Source organism: Alligator mississippiensis, chromosome 2 (genome assembly GCF_030867095.1).
Source record: "Alligator mississippiensis isolate rAllMis1 chromosome 2, rAllMis1, whole genome shotgun sequence".
Taxonomy (NCBI): Eukaryota; Metazoa; Chordata; order Crocodylia; family Alligatoridae; genus Alligator; species Alligator mississippiensis.
Window position 1 is genome coordinate 201,243,158 of NC_081825.1, and position 17,833 is coordinate 201,260,990.

General features: G+C 42.4%; 1 protein-coding gene across 2 annotated transcripts in view; it reads left to right on the forward strand.

The window, feature by feature from the left end:
* The window catches only part of PARVA (parvin alpha), a 112,651-nt gene that overhangs the window by 88,028 nt on the left and 6,790 nt on the right, over positions 1-17,833 (forward strand). For both annotated transcript variants that reach the window (XM_006267792.4, XM_019477002.2), the window contains exons 7-12: positions 6,311-6,369; positions 7,332-7,351; positions 10,992-11,053; positions 11,582-11,650; positions 14,985-15,086; positions 15,905-15,977. In XM_006267792.4, coding sequence (XP_006267854.1) covers positions 6,311-6,369; positions 7,332-7,351; positions 10,992-11,053; positions 11,582-11,650; positions 14,985-15,086; positions 15,905-15,977 — 385 coding nt within the window. The remainder of the gene's footprint in view (positions 1-6,310; positions 6,370-7,331; positions 7,352-10,991; positions 11,054-11,581; positions 11,651-14,984; positions 15,087-15,904; positions 15,978-17,833) is intronic.

A 17,833-nucleotide genomic window follows, 5' to 3' on the forward strand; every position in this document is an offset into this window, starting at 1 on the left:
ATGTAATAATGTCAGTGGAACTTCTGATTGGTTAGCACACTATAAGTACTGTAGTGGCACTGTCACACGTTAACTGATCAGAAGCTGAACATGCAGAAACGCATTGGGTGCAAGGGGTATAAGCAGCAATATTTTACAAGTAAAGGGGTTATGCAGCCAAAAAGCTTGAAAATCACTGGACTAGAACAAAGCATGGTGCCTGTTTTCCTGTCAAAGAATGAGGGACTTAGGTATAGAACTCCCATTAATATTAACAGGAATTTTCCAGTTAGTGAAGTATTTGTTCTTTAACAGCACCAGACAGTGTCATTTGGTCACCTCTTAAGACTTGCTCACCCGCACACAGCCAATGGTATATAAGGGGCCTCATTATTCCCCTGCATCACCACTGCCTACGCAATGGGGAGAACAATTGCCACTGCTGTGCTATTATTCTCCCTCGGGGCAGCGAGTGGGTGAAGCCTTGGCTCCATAATACATTAGCATCATCTCTGATCCAGTGCAGGAGGAGAAATGAACTGTACTGGCAAAAAAAGGTTTCCTTCTGCCCTGGGGCAGAGGGGAAAAACCCAGTTATAGCTCTCTGTTACAGTCTAGTACCTTCCCAGTTCCTGGGGCAATGTAGACCCTTATCTAGGCAACAGTTTGAGGTCATGGCTCAGCTCAAAATAACGCAGTTTTTGAGTCATTTAAGCAGTGCTGGGAAGGAAGCTGTCTCAGCAGCTATCCTCCTTTTTCTTGAGACTTTTATGAATGTCACCCAAATGTGTGTATATTTTTAATGTGTAGAAGTTCTTATAGAATCATAGAAAACTAGGGCTGGAAGGGACCTCAGGAGGTCATTTAGTCCAACCCCCTGCTCAAAGCAGGACCAGCCCCAACTAGATCATCCCAGCCAAGGCTCTGTCAAGCTGGACCTTAAAAACCGCCAAGGATGGAGATTCCACCACCTCTCTAAGAAACCCATTCCAGTACTTCACCACCCTCCTAGTGAGAGAGTTTTTCCTAAAATCCAACCTAAACTTCCCTTGCTTCAACTTGAGACCATTGCTTCTTATTCTGTCATCTGCTACCACTGAGAACAGCTTAGCTCCATCCTCTTTGGAACCACCCTTCAGATAGTTAAAGGAAGTTTTAACTACATACAATTGTTGTATTCAACCAGATATTACAACCTTTATGTATTGTCACAGGACACTAAGGTGCCTGCTCCTAGAAGAACAGAAACTACCTGGGGAGAGTCCACAGAGACAGACAGAAGCCCAGGTGCAAGTTACCAGGGCAACAGGCTAGAGAGCAAATTAGCCTGCAGCTGCACTTGGTCATCTGACCAGAAGGGGCAGGGCCATGGGCCCATATAAACCCCAGGCTGGAGCTAGGGAAGGCAGTTCCCTGCTAGCAGCCAGAGGGGAAGGAGCCTCCAGGGAGGAAGTGCCTAGTGATGCTGCAACTTCCTGGCATGCTGCACCTAGGGCTAAGGACAGTCTGTGAGGCACCCTAGGGCTAAGGGCACCCTGTGAGGTACCCTTGCCTACTAGACACTTAGTGCCAGAGACCGAATCTGATTCTTCTAAAGGGGCAGAGCATACCCTGATCTTTTGTATTATGTTATAGCCCAGGGTTTTATGTCTTGTTTGCTGTTGTATAACACCAGTGGTTCAGGTGAGGCTATTTGGGGAAGGAGGAGGCCTCACTGGGGGCCCACTGCAGCGTGGGGACCCTGGCGCCAGAGAGGGCGTGGCATTTGGGGCGCCCAGACCCCAGGTGCCAGTGAGGCGCAGAGACAGAGCTGCGGAGAACCCAGAGAGGACAAGGGGGCCAAATCACAGCAAGGCCTAGACCGGACAACATCAATGCCATCTGTGAGGCTTGGGGTGTGATAAAGGGGTGGTTTGAGCCACGCATATAGCCCATAACGCTGGGGTGTCCCGTGACATCTGTTTTTGAAATGGGACCCACAAGAGGTCTGGGAACTCCCTATATTATAAATACATCAAGATGTGGTGGGCGAGAATAGAGGGTGCCCATCAGGTTGAATTGGCACGGTCGAGGGGCCCTAGGGGTAACGCACACACATATATATGCAGTTGAAACACCTTTGGATGGATAGATAGATAGATGGATAGACAGATAGATGGATAGATGTGTTTCAACTGTTTTTGTATGAAGAGCCAATCAGCCAGCCAGTCTTGTGGTTAGACTTCAGTTGACTTGACGCAACTCAAAGGAAGAGCTTTTACTTTCTCCTGTAAACGAAATTTAATCTCACACATATTATAGTAAGGTTAGTTAATAGTAATATAATCCAACTGGATCAAATCTTCAACTCAACGTGGGGTCTAAACAGGAGGACTGTGCACTGAGAGGGATCAATCTCTTCTCTGCAAGGGAGGAAGTAACAACATTCCTGTTTCGCAGGTGCTCCTCATTGCTAATTAGCCACATGACAACTACACTTCATGCATAGAGGAATAACCAGTGTTCCATCATGTTTCTTCTCTGTATACTTTCATTTAGGGAGTAAGTAAGTAAATTTAGGATCAGCATAAAGTTATCTTCTTACTGCCTTGTGTATGCATACTGCCTTGTGTGATGGGGAATACAGTAAATAATTCACAGTATCTAGACTATATATGCTATTGGTGCTTGGCCTATTTTTCATAGATTCATAGATTCATAGATGTTAGGGTCGGAAGGGACCTCAATAGATCATCGAGTCTGACCCCCTGCATAAGCAGGAAAGAGTGCTGGGTCTAGATGACCCCAGCTAGATGCTCATCTAACCTCCTCTTGAAGACCCCCAGGGTAGGGGAGAGCACCACCTCCCTTGGGAGCCCGTTCCAGACCCTGGCCACTCGAACTGTGAAGAAGTGTTTCCTAATGTCCAATCTAAATCTGCTCTCTGCTAGCTTGTGGCCATTATTTCTTGTAAGCCCCGGGGGCGCCTTGGTGAATAAATACTCACCAATTCCCTTCTGTGCCCCCGTGATGAACTTATAGACAGCCACAAGGTCGCCTCTCAACTTTCTGTTGCGGAGGCTGAAAAGATCCAGTTTCTCTAGTCTCTCCTCGTAGGGCTTGGTCTGCAGGCCCTTAACCATATGAGTGGCCCTTCTCTGGACCCTCTCCAGGTTATCCGCATCCCTCTTGAATTGCGGCGCCCAGAATTGCACGCAGTACTCCAACTGTGGTCTGACCAGCGCCCGATAGAGGGGGAGTATCACCTCCTTGGACCTATTCGTCGTGCATCTGCTGATGCACGATAAAGTGCCATTGGCTTTTTTGATGGCTTCATCACACTGCCGACTCATGTTCATCTTGGAGTCCACTAGGACTCCAAGATCCCTTTCCACTTCCATGCCACCCAGCAGGTCATTCCCTAGGCTGTAGGTGTGCTGGACATTTTTCCTCCCTAGGTGCAGCACTTTGCATTTCTCCTTGTTGAACTGCATTCTGTTGTTTTCTGCCCACTTGTCCAACCTGTCCAGGTCTGCTTGCAGCTGTTCCCTGCCCTCCGGCGTGTCCACATCTCCCCATAGCTTTGTGTCATCTGCAAACTTGGACAGAGTACATTTCACTCCCTCGTCCAAGTCACTGATGAAGACATTAAAGAGTATTGGTCCAAGGACCAAGCCCTGCGGGACCCCACTGCCCACACCCTTCCAAGTCGAAGCCGACCCATCCACCACGACTCTCTGGGTGCGACCCTCCAGCCAATTCGCCACCCACCGGACTGTGTAGTCATCCAAGTCACAGCCTCTTAACTTGTTCACCAGTATGGGGTGGGATACCGTATCAAAGGCCTTCCTGAAGTCTAAGTATATGACATCCACCCCTCCTCCTGTGTCCAGGCGTTTCGTAACCTGGTCATAAAAAGAAACTAGATTGGTCAAGCACGATCTGCCTGCCACGAACCCATGCTGATTTCCCCTCAGCATAATTTGTCCTGCCGGGCTCTCACAAATGTGAGCCTTGATAATTTTTTCAAAGACTTTGCCAAGGATGGAGGTGAGACTGACTGGCCTATAGTTGCCCGGGTCCTCCTTCCTCCCCTTTTTGAAAATGGGGACCACATTGGCCCTTTTCCAGTCCTCTGGGACTTGGCCCATGCGCCACGAGCGTTCAAATATTCCCGCCAGTGGCTCTGCAGTGATGTCGGCCAGTGCCTTCAGCACCCTCGGATGGAGCTCATCGGGGCCTGCCAACTTAAAGACATCCAATTCTTCCAAGAGACTCTGCACCATCTCAGGGTCTACGTATGGAAGTCTGGCACCTTGCTGCTGCCTCTCTACAACCCCAGTGAGAGACTTGTCGTGCCCCTCGCTTAGGAACACTGAGGCAAAGAACTCGTTGAGGAGTTCAGCCTTGTCCCCCCTGTCCGTCACCAATTGTTTCTGCCCATTTAGCAGGGGTCCTATTCCTCCCTGGGCCTTCCTTTTACTCCCTATATATCTAAAAAACAATTTCTTGTTGTCTTTTACTTGGGTTGCCATCCTCAGCTCCATGGTAGCTTTGGCCCGTCTAACTGCCTCCCTACAAGCACGAGCAGAGGAGGTATATTCGTCTTTGGTGATCTCTCCCTGTTTCCACTTTTTATGCGCTCCCCTTTTGTCCCTTAGGCTGCCCTGGATTTCTCTGGTCAGCCAGGGAAGCCTCCTGGCCCCTTTCCCTCTTTTGCCTTGCTCGGGGATCGTCTTGCTTTGTGCCCGAAGGATCGTTTCCTTAAGGCACAGCCACCCTTCTTGGGCTTCCATCTTTTCAAATCTCCTACTCTGCAGTGCATCCTTGACTAATCGCCTGAGTTCATTGAAATCAGCTTTTTCTAAAGTCTAGCACTTTCACCCTACTAGTTACCTTACCCACTCGACGTCTTATGGTGTATTCTATTATTAGGTGATCACTGTCCCCCAGATGGCTACCGATCTGGAGGTCCGCTACCATGTCATCTCCCGTTGCCAATACCAGATCCAGTATGGCATTCCCCCTAGTGGGATCGTGTACCTCCTGTGTCAGGTGGAGGTCCTGTACACAGGTTAGAAACCTGCGTGAGTGGTGGGACTTTGCTGTCTGTGACTCCCAGCAGATGTCCGGGTATTTTAGATCCCCCATGACTACTGCCTCTTTAGCTTTTATGGTCTCCGAGAGTTGCCTCAGGAGCCCCGAATCTCTTTCTTCCCCTTGATGTGGGGGTCTGTAGCAGACCCCTACCACCAAATCCCTTTCTCCTTGCCCCCCATGTAGCCTAAACCACAATCCTTCTACTTCCTCATCCTTGGATTCCGTCTTGATGAGGGTTGATGTATATTGCTCACTGACATAGAGCGCAACCCCTCACCATTTCTTCCCCACCCTGTCCTTTCTGTACAATCTATAGCCCTCAATATGTACCGCCCAGTCATTTTTCTTTCTGTATTACAAAACTTAGCTACAATGAGTGAATAAAATTAGAAAAAGGAATGCTGATTAAGGCAAAACATATGTGTAATATAGACACAAAGGCCAATGGCTGTGGTCAGTGTAAGTAAAGCAGCCTCAGTCTCCTCAGCCCCAGCCTTTCCCAGAAAACTCAGACTGACTGCTGTTAGACTCAGAGCTAGATATGTAGCTCCTTAGTAATGTCCACTAATTAGCATGTGCAATGGGTTTCCTGTATAAGGACCTAGTCAATAAAACATGTAGTCTATAGAAAGTCTACATGGAGTCTGTAGAAAGAGCAACATAGACTTTGGTTCAAAACCAATCTAAATTTGTCTCCACTTTACATTTTCTTCTTGAACACATACAGCCCTTGAAGCACAGAGGAGCCAAATATGAAAAGATGAAATTTATAAAGAAAAAAGGAGGAGGAGGTGAAGAGAGAGAGCACAAGAACATGTCAGAAAGAATAATGTGAATGGGAAGGAGGGCTTACAAAAAAATGGGCGGTGTGGGTACCATCTGCCCACACTGCCTATTGAAAGTAGGACTCAAACCTGCACACCACTTCAGTAAACCTCCTTCTCATGCATTAAGCATTTCAAGTGCTGAGTTGAATTGAATCCCTTGAATAGTGTGTGTGGTGGGGGGAAGGGGAGGATGGAGAAGGAAGAAATATATCCTACTATAGGTGGTGTTTCAAGTTTATTATTGTTGTATAGGCAAACTGTCTAGACAAAATTATAAGGAATTTGTACAAGTGGGTATAATATTAGAAAGTCGGTTTGAAAAAAAAGCCTTTACTTTTGTGCTTCTTTTCTGATGATAGGCTTTCTTTCAGTATCTTAAACATGAAGCTCTACTAAAATAATAATCCCTATTTCTTTTTTTCTAGAAACGAGAAGGAATCCTCCAGTCCCGACAAATCCAAGAGGAAATAACTGGTAACACTGAGTATGTCAACACCACTGCTGCCAACAGTTCAGTAATTGAACACAGATGTGTCTGAGAAATTCAACCATTTGCTGATATTTAGATTTCATTATTGGGGTTCCAGGAGGGATCAGACATCAGCCAGTGATTATAGTTTAGCCTTTACAAGGGTTCCAAACATGCCTCTCAAAATGTAACATTACCAAAAGGAGTGAGGAAACAAGGAACTACAAAACTCCAAAAGACTAGGACCAAAGGAAAGGGGTAGCAAATTTATGTCAATATTGAACATTTGAAGGCATCAATATTGCATCCTGTTTCAGATACTTTAAATAGAAAATTGCCTTCAGATTGGCTTGAGAGAATTCTTAAGAACAGGTATGTTTCACTCTTCTACCTGATATGGCTTATGTGATAAAGAATTAAGGTCTTTCAGAAAAGAAAAGAATGTTCCTATTATTTCATCAGCCATTGAACTTGGAGAAGAGTAAATGGCAACAGTAAGAAAATAGTAAATCCTACTTTCAAAGACAGTGGAAAGAGTTTGGGCTAATGACTCATCATTAATCTTTATGGGTTTATTATTCAAGTGTGATAATTATATGAAGGATCAAATGGAACAAGACACTACCATCTGTAATCACCTAATCTAGGCACTGGGAAAAGAGTCCTTTAAATGAACACACACAATCCTTTCTTTCCAATCATAAGAAGCATGCAGATTCCACAATAGGAAGTCTGCAATATGGCATTAACATGATAAGTTACTGAAGCCAGTACCTGTAATATTAGTTGATCAAGATACTATGAGCCAGATTCTCAGTTGGAGTAAATTGAAGGACCTCTATTTAATTCAATCGATCTGTACCCATTTATACAAAATTGAGCATCTGGCCAATATGCAGTTCTGTTATTCAGCTTAAAGCAAGCCATGCAGTAAACTAAATAAGTTACATATAATTATGTTTTGCTTTTTACTATAGGGCATTTTCAGGAAGGCATGGTAAGTTTTGTTTGATTGCTATCATTTTCTTGAGGCTGCCAAAATCTACTTTAGTTAATTCTGCTGCAGGTGGTCATTTCATTCAAACTGTAAATAAGCTCAGGATTTGCAGCTGTCTTGGTTAATATATAAAGTATATAGCTGACAGATTGGGGTGGCAGTTAACAAAAGAAAAAAAAAACTTTGACATCAGTCTTGCCATCTTTAGTAGAAGCTGGCAGCAAATGTCCTGATCTTAGAGATGTTGGGTGATTTCAACACAGAACATAAGTATGAAAGTAGTAATAGTCACAAGCTTCCACTGTGATGCAATGATACGTCATGATCAAACTGTCATATCTTCTGCATAATTTGTTACCATGCTCTTATCTTTTTGCAATACAAAGACTTGGTCTTTCTTAGCTGATAAGGATTGATATTAAGCTGAGTTTGTCCCTTTTAATATTGCTGCGGTGATAGTGTTTGCTCCTTTTGATTAGGTTTACATTGTTTATTTACAGCTAACTCAAAAAGACTGCAGTCATAGGGGTGTGGTCTTTTGCGTTATACTGTACTACTTTGAACAGCATGATGATGCTACCAGGTGCCCACAGCAGCTGCCACACACAGGGGCAGAGGAAACTTCCAGTTGCTGCTATGTTACTGGTGCAACTGTGCATCTGTAGAGCACCTGTTTCCTCCACCACCCCACCCAAACTGGCTCCCAGGGAGCTGCCCTGGTTGCCATACCTTAATTACTCCAAGTAGAGCCTTAGTACATACAAAGTCCAAAATTGAAGTCAGTGGGACTCTCTCCATTCCCCCTACCCCCCCCTCCACCCCCCCAAGAATATTTGACATTTGCTTTAGCTTTTTCTGTTCAAACAGAATAAATGGAAATCTCTATGGGGTCATTCTCTGCCACTGCAATTACACTGGGTGCATTGTTATTGGAGACTTCTTATTCCGGGTGGGATGGCCATTTGTCCTGTTCCTTGAGAGGTCACGCTTATTTCAGTCAGAATGTAGGACATGGTGGCCTCTTAGGGCACGTCCAGACGAGCCTGCATGTGCCTCTTGCAGCACCTCAAACCCCTTTGAGACGCTGTAAGAGGCACGTGCAGGGACAAGAAAATGTTCCCTGCACTGCAGACTTGCAGTGCAGGTACAAAATTAGACCCCTGGACATCCAGGGGTCAAAAAAATCTTACACAGAAAAAAGCAGGGCAGGGGACTGTGGGCACAGTCTGGGACTGTGCCCTGAGGCAACTGGAGGCTAGGTCCTCCATAGAAACGCTTTGGCTGCCAGAGTGTCTCTATGGTTAGCCCTCACCCTGGTGCTGAAGCTCGCTGCCTGCCCATAAGGGCAGGCAGCATGCCAGCAGCAGGGAGCTGGACCCGGCCTCCATTGCTGGTAAGTAAGGGGTTGGGGGGCTGGGGAGGGGGGGAGGGGACCATGGAGGGGACCCCTGCCGGCCCCACCCACTCCCCCAGCCCCATGATCCATTCCCCGCTTGGCCACCCTGAGCCCCTCATCTCTGCCCCCCACAACCCAGCGTCGGGGGGGGAACCCCCTCCCCCCCCTCTGTGGGGGACAGCAAAATATATATTCATGAATTCATGAAACATATATTTAGAATTCACTTTATTATTATGATGGAGACACTGGTAGTCTTCCAAATTGCTTTAACACTGTAGATATAGCAATAAAACATTGCCTAACTGATCTCTCTCTCTCTCTCTCTCTCTCTCTCTCTCTCTCTCTCTCTCTCTATATATATATATATAATCTTTTGTTTTAATTGTGGAGAAACATGGATTTTGGCATATTTTACAGAGTGACTTTGGGATTTTTTTATCAGGAATTTTTCAGTTTTCCAATAGGGAACACCAGAATTCCTGCTAGGGTGGCCAATAGCAGGACCCTGCCTGCTCAGAGCTGGCACCTTGGACCCAGCTGGCTGTGGCTGACCTCCTGGCCAACTGGGGCCAGGAGGACATGCTTTGACAGTTCAAAGCAAGTCACCACACTTGGAACATCTTCCGGGTGATAGCTGCCCAAATGGCCAGGCAGGGGGCACACTTGGCAATAGTGCCGCACAAAGGCCAACTCTGCAGCTACAGCCCACTGGCAGCTGGCCCAAAGGGTCATCCGAGGCTGGCAGGTGCGCAGCAGGTCACAGCCAGGTGGTAGCCCTCCCTGCCAGACTACTGCAGTGGGTAGAGGGTGCAGGGAACTCTCAGGGCTGCTTCAGCAGTTTAGCTGGCACAAGGGGTAGTATCCCCAGGTACCAATTGGCTGGGCCCCAGAAGCTCCTGAGAGCGAGTAGCCCTGAAGCTACTTGCCAGGGCAGCTTTTTGTACTGATGGGGCCAGGACAGGGTAGCTTTTTATATTGCTGGGGACAGCACAGGTGCTGGCCACGAGCTTTAGCTCCCCCTGGCTGCAGATCCAGGAGGAGCCAGGCAGTGTTATTTTGCCCCAAGTGGCACAGTTTGCTCCACGACAAGGTTACACCTCTTCTATTTGAGCTGCTGCAAGTGCACATGCTTGCATGTGTGGCTGTACTCTTAGAGATTAACTGGTTTAGAAACGTAATCATTTGTCGGGGGTGGAGGGGGCGCAGTTCTTGCAACCTAAAATGTCCCAAAAATACATTTCATCAATACAAAATGTCCTATTATAACTGTGGCATGACAATTTTTCTGAATGCAGTGAAAATAGCAATACAACCATGTCAGAAATCAGGGTAAGCATTAGGGCTGTGCGAAACGGCACCGCTCCGTTTCACCTTGAGTTTCAAGGTTTGGATGGAACAGTGTTTCGTATCAAATTTCATTTCGATTTGAAACAGCTGTTCCGTTTTGCTTTGTCGAAACAGTGAGGCTGTTTCGACTCTGTTTCGATATTTCGCTCAATTGGCTGGGGATCCCTGGCCAGATCCAGCACCAGGGATGGGAACTTAGCTCAGCTGGACTGACTTCCATCCCCAGTGCTATGGATGAATCATTTCAACTTTCAAAACGTTTCAACTAGCCTTGAGGCTGTTTCAAGGCCCTTTGTTTCTTTTGATTTTGCTGTTTCTACCTCGAAATGAGTCAAAACCAAGTCGAAACAAAACGGCCAGTGAAATTTCGCACAGCCCTAGTAAGTATCACTGTATGTGTTTTTGGCCCTCAAAGCAAAATGTTCTTATCCCAGTAACAAAAAGTGCAAACTCATGTTCTTCTGCTTGAATTAATGTGGCTTTCTATCTATAACTAATTACCTAGATTTTTATACGTAAAGAAAAGCAGCATTGTTGATAATTTAAGAGAAAGTTAGTTTCTGAAAGTTATTGCTGCACAAACTAAATTCAAAGATTTTGATGATGCTTTTGTCCTTAAGATTTATATTCCTTAATTAGTCTTTACTGGGCACGTCTACACGAGATGCTTAATGGACAGAAGACTAATTCTACTGTGCATTAGCACGGCTGGCAACAACCATGCTATTGCACAGTAGATTTAGTCTACTGTGCATTATCATTACTTAAAAAGTGTTAATTTGTGTTAATGTGCAGTAGTGCCAATTACAGCACATTAATGAACATGTAGATGTGCCCACTGTGCAGTTGGATAACTGTTGCTCATTGTATTAACCTCTTTGAATATTTTTTCAGAACGGGATGCTTTTGACACGTTATTTGACCATGCTCCAGACAAGCTCAATGTTGTGAAAAAGGTTAGAAAGTGTTTTCCTGGTGTGTTAAAGAGCACATATATGTAACATGATAAAACTAAAACTACACTGAAAAAGAATGTGATTATTGTCAATGGTATATTTATTGTTTTTAATCAGTATTTTTCCTTGAAACAGACCAAGAGAAAGATACAGAAGTCTCCATTGTAAAGAAATTTGCCGTAGAACTGTATATTATGTAAAACTCTTCAGCTGGTCTAAACTAGCATAGCTTCACTAAAGCCAAAAGGATTAGCCAGTAATCTTACCTCAAGTATTTCAGCTTCTATCAATTTTAAGCATAGTCTAATAGCGCAACTCTTGACTATGATACTTTGATGAGAAACCAGTGTATTTATAGCTATGTTTTCATTATTTGTTTTATGTGATTGTCAGTTATGTTCCTCTTTTTGAAATCTACTAAATCTAGGAGCAATGAATATTGCATGAATTGCTGATTTAAATTAATAAACTATTACCGGAAAAGTTAGAACTGCTCTATGCCCTAACTAAAGTGTTCTCATGTTTCAGACTCTCATCACTTTTGTCAACAAGCACCTGAATAAGTTAAATTTGGAAGTTACAGAACTGGAAACACAGGTAGGATTGCATAGTCCTAATTAATAAGGATGGCTGAACTATATTGTATCTGTCCTAACCTAATCAAAGGTCTTAGTAGATTCATATTATGCCATTTCTAAGGAAATCATTATTTCATCCAGAAACCTTTTTAGGATTATTTTAATTATATATATGTCTTTCATGTAAAGATAAAAACCTGTTCAACAAAGACAGTCAGCAGTTTCTAGTAATAACTGGGCGCATCTACACATGATGCTACATCACTGTTGCAATGCACTATGGCGACATAACATCTGTGGGCAAAAATAGTGATTCTGCAGCTATGCCCCTCAGTATAGTGCACCACTATGGTGACATAATAACTAAAAATAACCACACAGTACATGCACGGTGCAGTATGGGCTGTTACTGCACCATCATTTAGTACTTCCTCATGGAAGTACTTAATGATGGCTCAATAACAATGGCACTGTAGGGGCATGTGTAGACATACCCAATGTGAATTTGCTCTAACAGATTTATATCTTCATTAGCATTAAAATTACCATTACACTTAATAAGGTAATTATTGACTAATTTTGATCATGAAAGATCCCATGATTCTTTTTCCAGAAGTTAGTAATGTTGTCTTGGTGTTCTGGTCAAATTCCAAGTTGGCAAATGCATTCTCACTGTCTTTAGTTTATGCATATAGAGGTCAGGGTACACGTACACTTTGGTGGTTAGTCTACAAGGTGCATGTCTACCCTGCCTTCTGCTTGACTTTAGACTAACATGGCTAACTATGTCTTTATGCATAAACAATCTCATTGGATGGCATCAAGACTTTTCACTGGGACTGTTTACATGACAATAATTACCCAAAATACTCAAGTTTAAGTAGTAGCATGATTGGGCTCTAGATTTGAAAGATTCACACAGGGTCACCTGGGCTGCCTCTACATGTGCTCGAGGGTGGGAGGGGTGCATTTTAATTAGAACAGTTCCCAGAAAGTTGCTCTAATTAAAATGGCTCACTGTCATATGTATTAAGCCCCCACACATTTTAAAATGGCCACGGGACACTTTATCACAAACTCATTCGATGAGGTTTAGATAAAGAGCCCCCACAGACATTTTTAAATTCATGGGGGGCTTAAAACATGTGACTGAGGTGATGCTGGAGTGTTTTAATTAAATTGAGTCTGCTCTGATGCATTCTAATTAGAACGCGAACAAGCACGTGTATAGGCAGCCCTGGTGCTTGCTGCTCCTCTTGTTTTTGGCACTAAATCCATTTCAAAGTGACTAACAATACATTAAACTCTTTCCTATTAACCTGTTGCTTGCAAACGACGCGGTTGCCACAAGAAAATTACTAGGGGTGTGCGAAGCGGGCTGTATTTGATTCGGATTTGGTCTGATTCGGGGGACAGTGATTTGATTCACTGATTCGGATTACTGTCACCAGTTCCCCGCATACTCCATGGCGGACCCAGAAATGGACCAGAAGTGCTTCTGATCCACTTCCAGATCCACTGCTGAGCGTGCTGGGGATCCCCCCGCACTTCCATGGGACACTCCATCTGCCCCAGCATCTCAGTGTTCACAAGCCACCTGGTACCTTGAGGTTTGTAGAAAAAACATATAAAGCTGTGTCTATGTCCGAATCGTCAAATCTCTCCGAATCAAATTGGAGGCTTCCAATTCAATTCAGAGAGATTAATGGGTCTCCTAATTCAATTTGGATTCAGAGATTCAGCCACCGAATCGGGCCAAATCTCCTCCAAATTGAATCAGCAACCAAAGCTTCGCACAGCCCTAGAAATTACACATTGAAGTAGGTAGAAGGGACATCTGTCTACATGTTTACCAATTAAAGGTGTAGTGTCAGCAGAATAGTCTTTCTATTAAAAGGAAGTCTCAGAAACACTGGTTTAACTGAGTCTACATCCCCCAATGGTATGGCTTTTGTAAGATGAAGGAAATCAAATGGGAGGCAGCCTGTAAAGTCTCATATTTTTGAAAGTCTTGTTTTTAAGTGTGTTTGTTTATTCCACTGTTTTCTTCTTGATGAACTCTTATTAATCAACTGTGCCCTGCAACTATTAAAGCATTTATTCAGTTTGCTTAGCTGAGCAGCTGATTTTTTTTTTTTTCTTCTAACAGCAGGGAAAGGATGAGCTGCTTCAGGGAGACATGAGTTGTTTCAGATGACCTGGGGAATTGGATAAACAGAATTTGATTAAGTGAAGATATGTTATAGGCAGTGTTCATGATGCTATAGATAAGATTGAAATGGCTATTCAATTCTAAATCTCTTTTTAGAGGAAATCAGGAATGACTGAGAAATGTTCCCTTTGGGCAAAAATATTTTTGTGCGTGGTCTTAACTCATCTTCAGATAAAATCCAATCATCTGATTTTATGTATTACAAGTATAAAAATAATATATATATTTTTTTTTAAATCAGAACGTTAATGATCTTGCGGAACTTGAATCATAACTATAACACACATGCCATGCCTGCCCTTTTATGTTAGATTGATGTACTGTATCTGTTCAAAAAAGGTCTACAGTTATCACACTGTCATAGTCCCAAATAAGGAATGTGATCTGAAATGTTGAGAAAAAATGTTTAAAGAATTACAGTTATATGTTTTAAAACCCTGTACAAGCTATCTGGAGTTATATTCTCTATGCAACATAGCAGTACCATAACAGCTAGACATCACCTACCTGTAATTCTTTACACTATAAAATAGATTAACATGGACTTTACTGCCCTCTGGACAAATCTCTTGATTCTTTAATTCCCTCCCCTCTTCCCAACTTACTGAAATTTCTGTGCAGTAATTAGCTTTTACATTTATTCTGTTTTTTCCTGCTCTGCGGTTATGTGTCATGTCACAGGTTATTTGTGGAAGAGAGCTGAGCCTCTCCTGCAGGGGCAATAGGATTTAAATTGAAGGTATAGACCTCGCAGCTGTATCAGTGGGTCCTTCCTAATCGTCTACTCTTCACTGATAGGAACTCAACCCCATCAGCTTAAATCTTCCTTCAGGGGTGAATTCACTTCCTCTGCCCTGTTACCAAGTCTACTCAGTCTCTGGCTTTAACTGCACATTACCTGCTGACCTCAGTGGCATTCTAACACACCTCCAGCATGAGATCAATTGAACTGTGAAGCATAACACAATATAAAACTTGATATAATCATGAGAAGTCAAAATAGATGGCATTTTTTGGATATGGTTGAAAATATTTAGGTTGGTCTCCTAACCATTCTGCGTTAGGCAATATCTATATGGTCTATCAAATGAAACAGTAAAATACTATTTTAGAAAATGTACTCAGAATGCACTTCTGACAGTTTGCAGACGGTGTGTACCTCGTGCTTCTAATGGGTCTCCTGGAAGGCTATTTCGTACCTCTGCACAGCTTTTTCTTGACTCCTGATAGTTTTGAACAAAAGGTAATTCTGCTGTTGAGTTTCGTATTTATATAACGAAAAACATATCCTGTAAAACAAATCATGCAAACCTTTTTGTGTTAGATGGATATACTGTACCTCCATTCAAAAGAGGACTGTGTTGATCACTATTGGTAAGCAGTTACCACACAGTGGTCTTTGAAATGCCACAGTTATTGCCACTTCTGACTCGAGGGAAAATTTGTATTAACTATTTAGCAAATATTAACTGTTTATTGGCCGCCAGTGTGTATTGTTGCCATTGAGCTGTACTCAGTATTGATTTAAATAGGAAGTATGTGCGTGGAACAGTAGCAAAATCAAGTTATGAGAAACAGAAATTGAACGTAGTGAAGTTTCATGTTGTTTAGAAATAATGAATCATGTAACTTTGTAAGTATAATATACAACTTTACACAATGCCCTTGGTCTTCACACTCAATAGCAGTTGATTTCCAGGACGATTCCAATACAGAGCAACATATGGAACTTAGCATTGCTTTTTTGCTATTTTTTTTGTTAATTATTTTATAACTTCCAGTTTGACTTATCTCTCCATGGAAAGTTGAGACCAATTTCTGTTCAGTTCAGTACTCATCCATGTGCTGTTATTTTATTTTTGCTCTTCCCAAATGTAATATGTAGAACAATTATTATTGTTCTGAATTGTCTGGGTCACACCCTCAGCTGATATGTGGAATCTTGATTCTTTCCTTCAGCTAAGGATCTGACTCATCTGTCTTTAAAACACAACCTATGCTGACACTGTACACTGGGCTGAAAATAATTTTCAATAATTAATGTCTTCATTATATTGCCAGGTCCTTAATGTGTCCTTCTCATTTGAGCTTATGCAGGATGGAGGGTTGGAAAAACCAAAACCAAGGCCAGAAGGTATCCTACTGTATTTATTGTGTATTGTCTTATCAGAAAGTGAAGTCATATTCTGTATAATAGCTTCCCAGTAGGGTGAAGGGTACACAAAAGCCTTCTAACCCACATGTGGAAAGGCAAGATATATCTAGAGTGCTCAAATTGTCAATGGTTTGTGGCCAGCTCTCTTGCAGTCAGCAATAAGTATTGCATGGGAATGTAAGCTGCTTCTTGTCAGAAAAGTCTTTTCAACATGTGTTCCTCAATCCTCCTTGGTAATTTCCACACTGGCCAGTAGAAGTGCTTATGCAAAGGATGTAGAAATCTCCTTGTTCTCTCATTCCCTGACTGGCCTACTGTATACCAGTAACAAAATATAATATTTGTTGAAAGGAAAAATGATAAAATAATAAATGGGAAATCAACCACACATGTAAATAACCTCCCATCCCACCTTTGCATATTTTGAACGGTTTAGTAGGCAATCTAATTAAAAGAGTTTTGCAGAAGATTTATATGTTACAGAAGGAAGAGAAAAATATCAAATATTCATGGACTTGCCTTTGACTGGAGAACCTAAGCATATAAATTTGGGGTTAGATCTGATCCACAGTTGCCTTCTTTTTGTTGCTAGGATAATAGTCTAAATCAAACTTTTTTAGTTTTCACTTTTTTTGACTCCAGAAAAATAATAGAGCAGTTTTACTGTTGCAAAGAATTTGGAAAGACAACAGTTATGGATTTCTATTTGAAATCTCTGGGTCTGTCTTGTGAATCATGTTTGTAAACCTAATAATGCTAACACTGTGTAGCACCCCGATGAAGAATCACTGGTCCCATTAAAGATAAATGTTTTACTGTCAACTAAAATGGGACCAGGATATCAGCCATGTACTGCCATAGGAAATGCATGCATCTAGGCTGGGTTATTGTGGCATGTAAACCCTCCAGCCATGGATGCACTTTTTGAAGGGAAATAGACAGGGATTTCCTTTTCCCCTTCCAAAAAAACTGACAGAGGAACAACCATTTGGGCTTCTCATCTCCTTCCATATTTTGAACCTATTTGGTCCTAGTTTATCTATTTATAATGGCTCTGACAATCATTTGCAGTCCTGCTTAGCTAAATTGACAGCAACTGTATTACAATACTGTTAGTTCAGGACAGTAAAAGTGAGAAGGGGAAAATATTGAAACTTCGGGATCCAAGGAAAACAAAGTAGCTATGACTCCACACTCTCAGCAGAGGTTTAAAATTCTTAGGGCATTCAATTTTTCAGGTATTTGCTGCTCCAGGGGCAGCTAACCATTCCAGTATAAATCAACCATAGAAACATTTCAGTATATATATAACATTTCATATGCAATTATTGAAATGCTTAATATGAAACTTCCTGCCCAATGTGAATGGAAATACACATCTGTTTTATGTGTTGTTACATTGGGCACAATGCCCGTGCCTAAAATATCCAGTGAGCAAAAGAATATGAGAAGGAATTTGCTTTAAATGTGTATACTGAGTAATCTTCACATTCCTACATGGCCTCTGCATTTTCTTGATGAAAAAATGCTGCAAAGTGCCTCAGAATATGAAAAACATATTTACAAAAAAATCAGAAAATATGATATTGAATACTAATGACTTTTTCAGAGTGCCCAGATTATTTCTAATATTTGCAACATATTGAAAAAGTTCTCTTCCCCACTTTATTTGTGCCTTTTACTACTTCATTGAATTTAAGTGACTTCTTTAAATATGATGTTTAATGTCATTGGCCAATTTTTAAAAAAATAGAAGCCTTCAATTTTTCAAAAGCACCTAAATAACTTGGGAGTATGCTTCTCAGTGAAGTCAGTATAGACTTAAAAGTCTAATG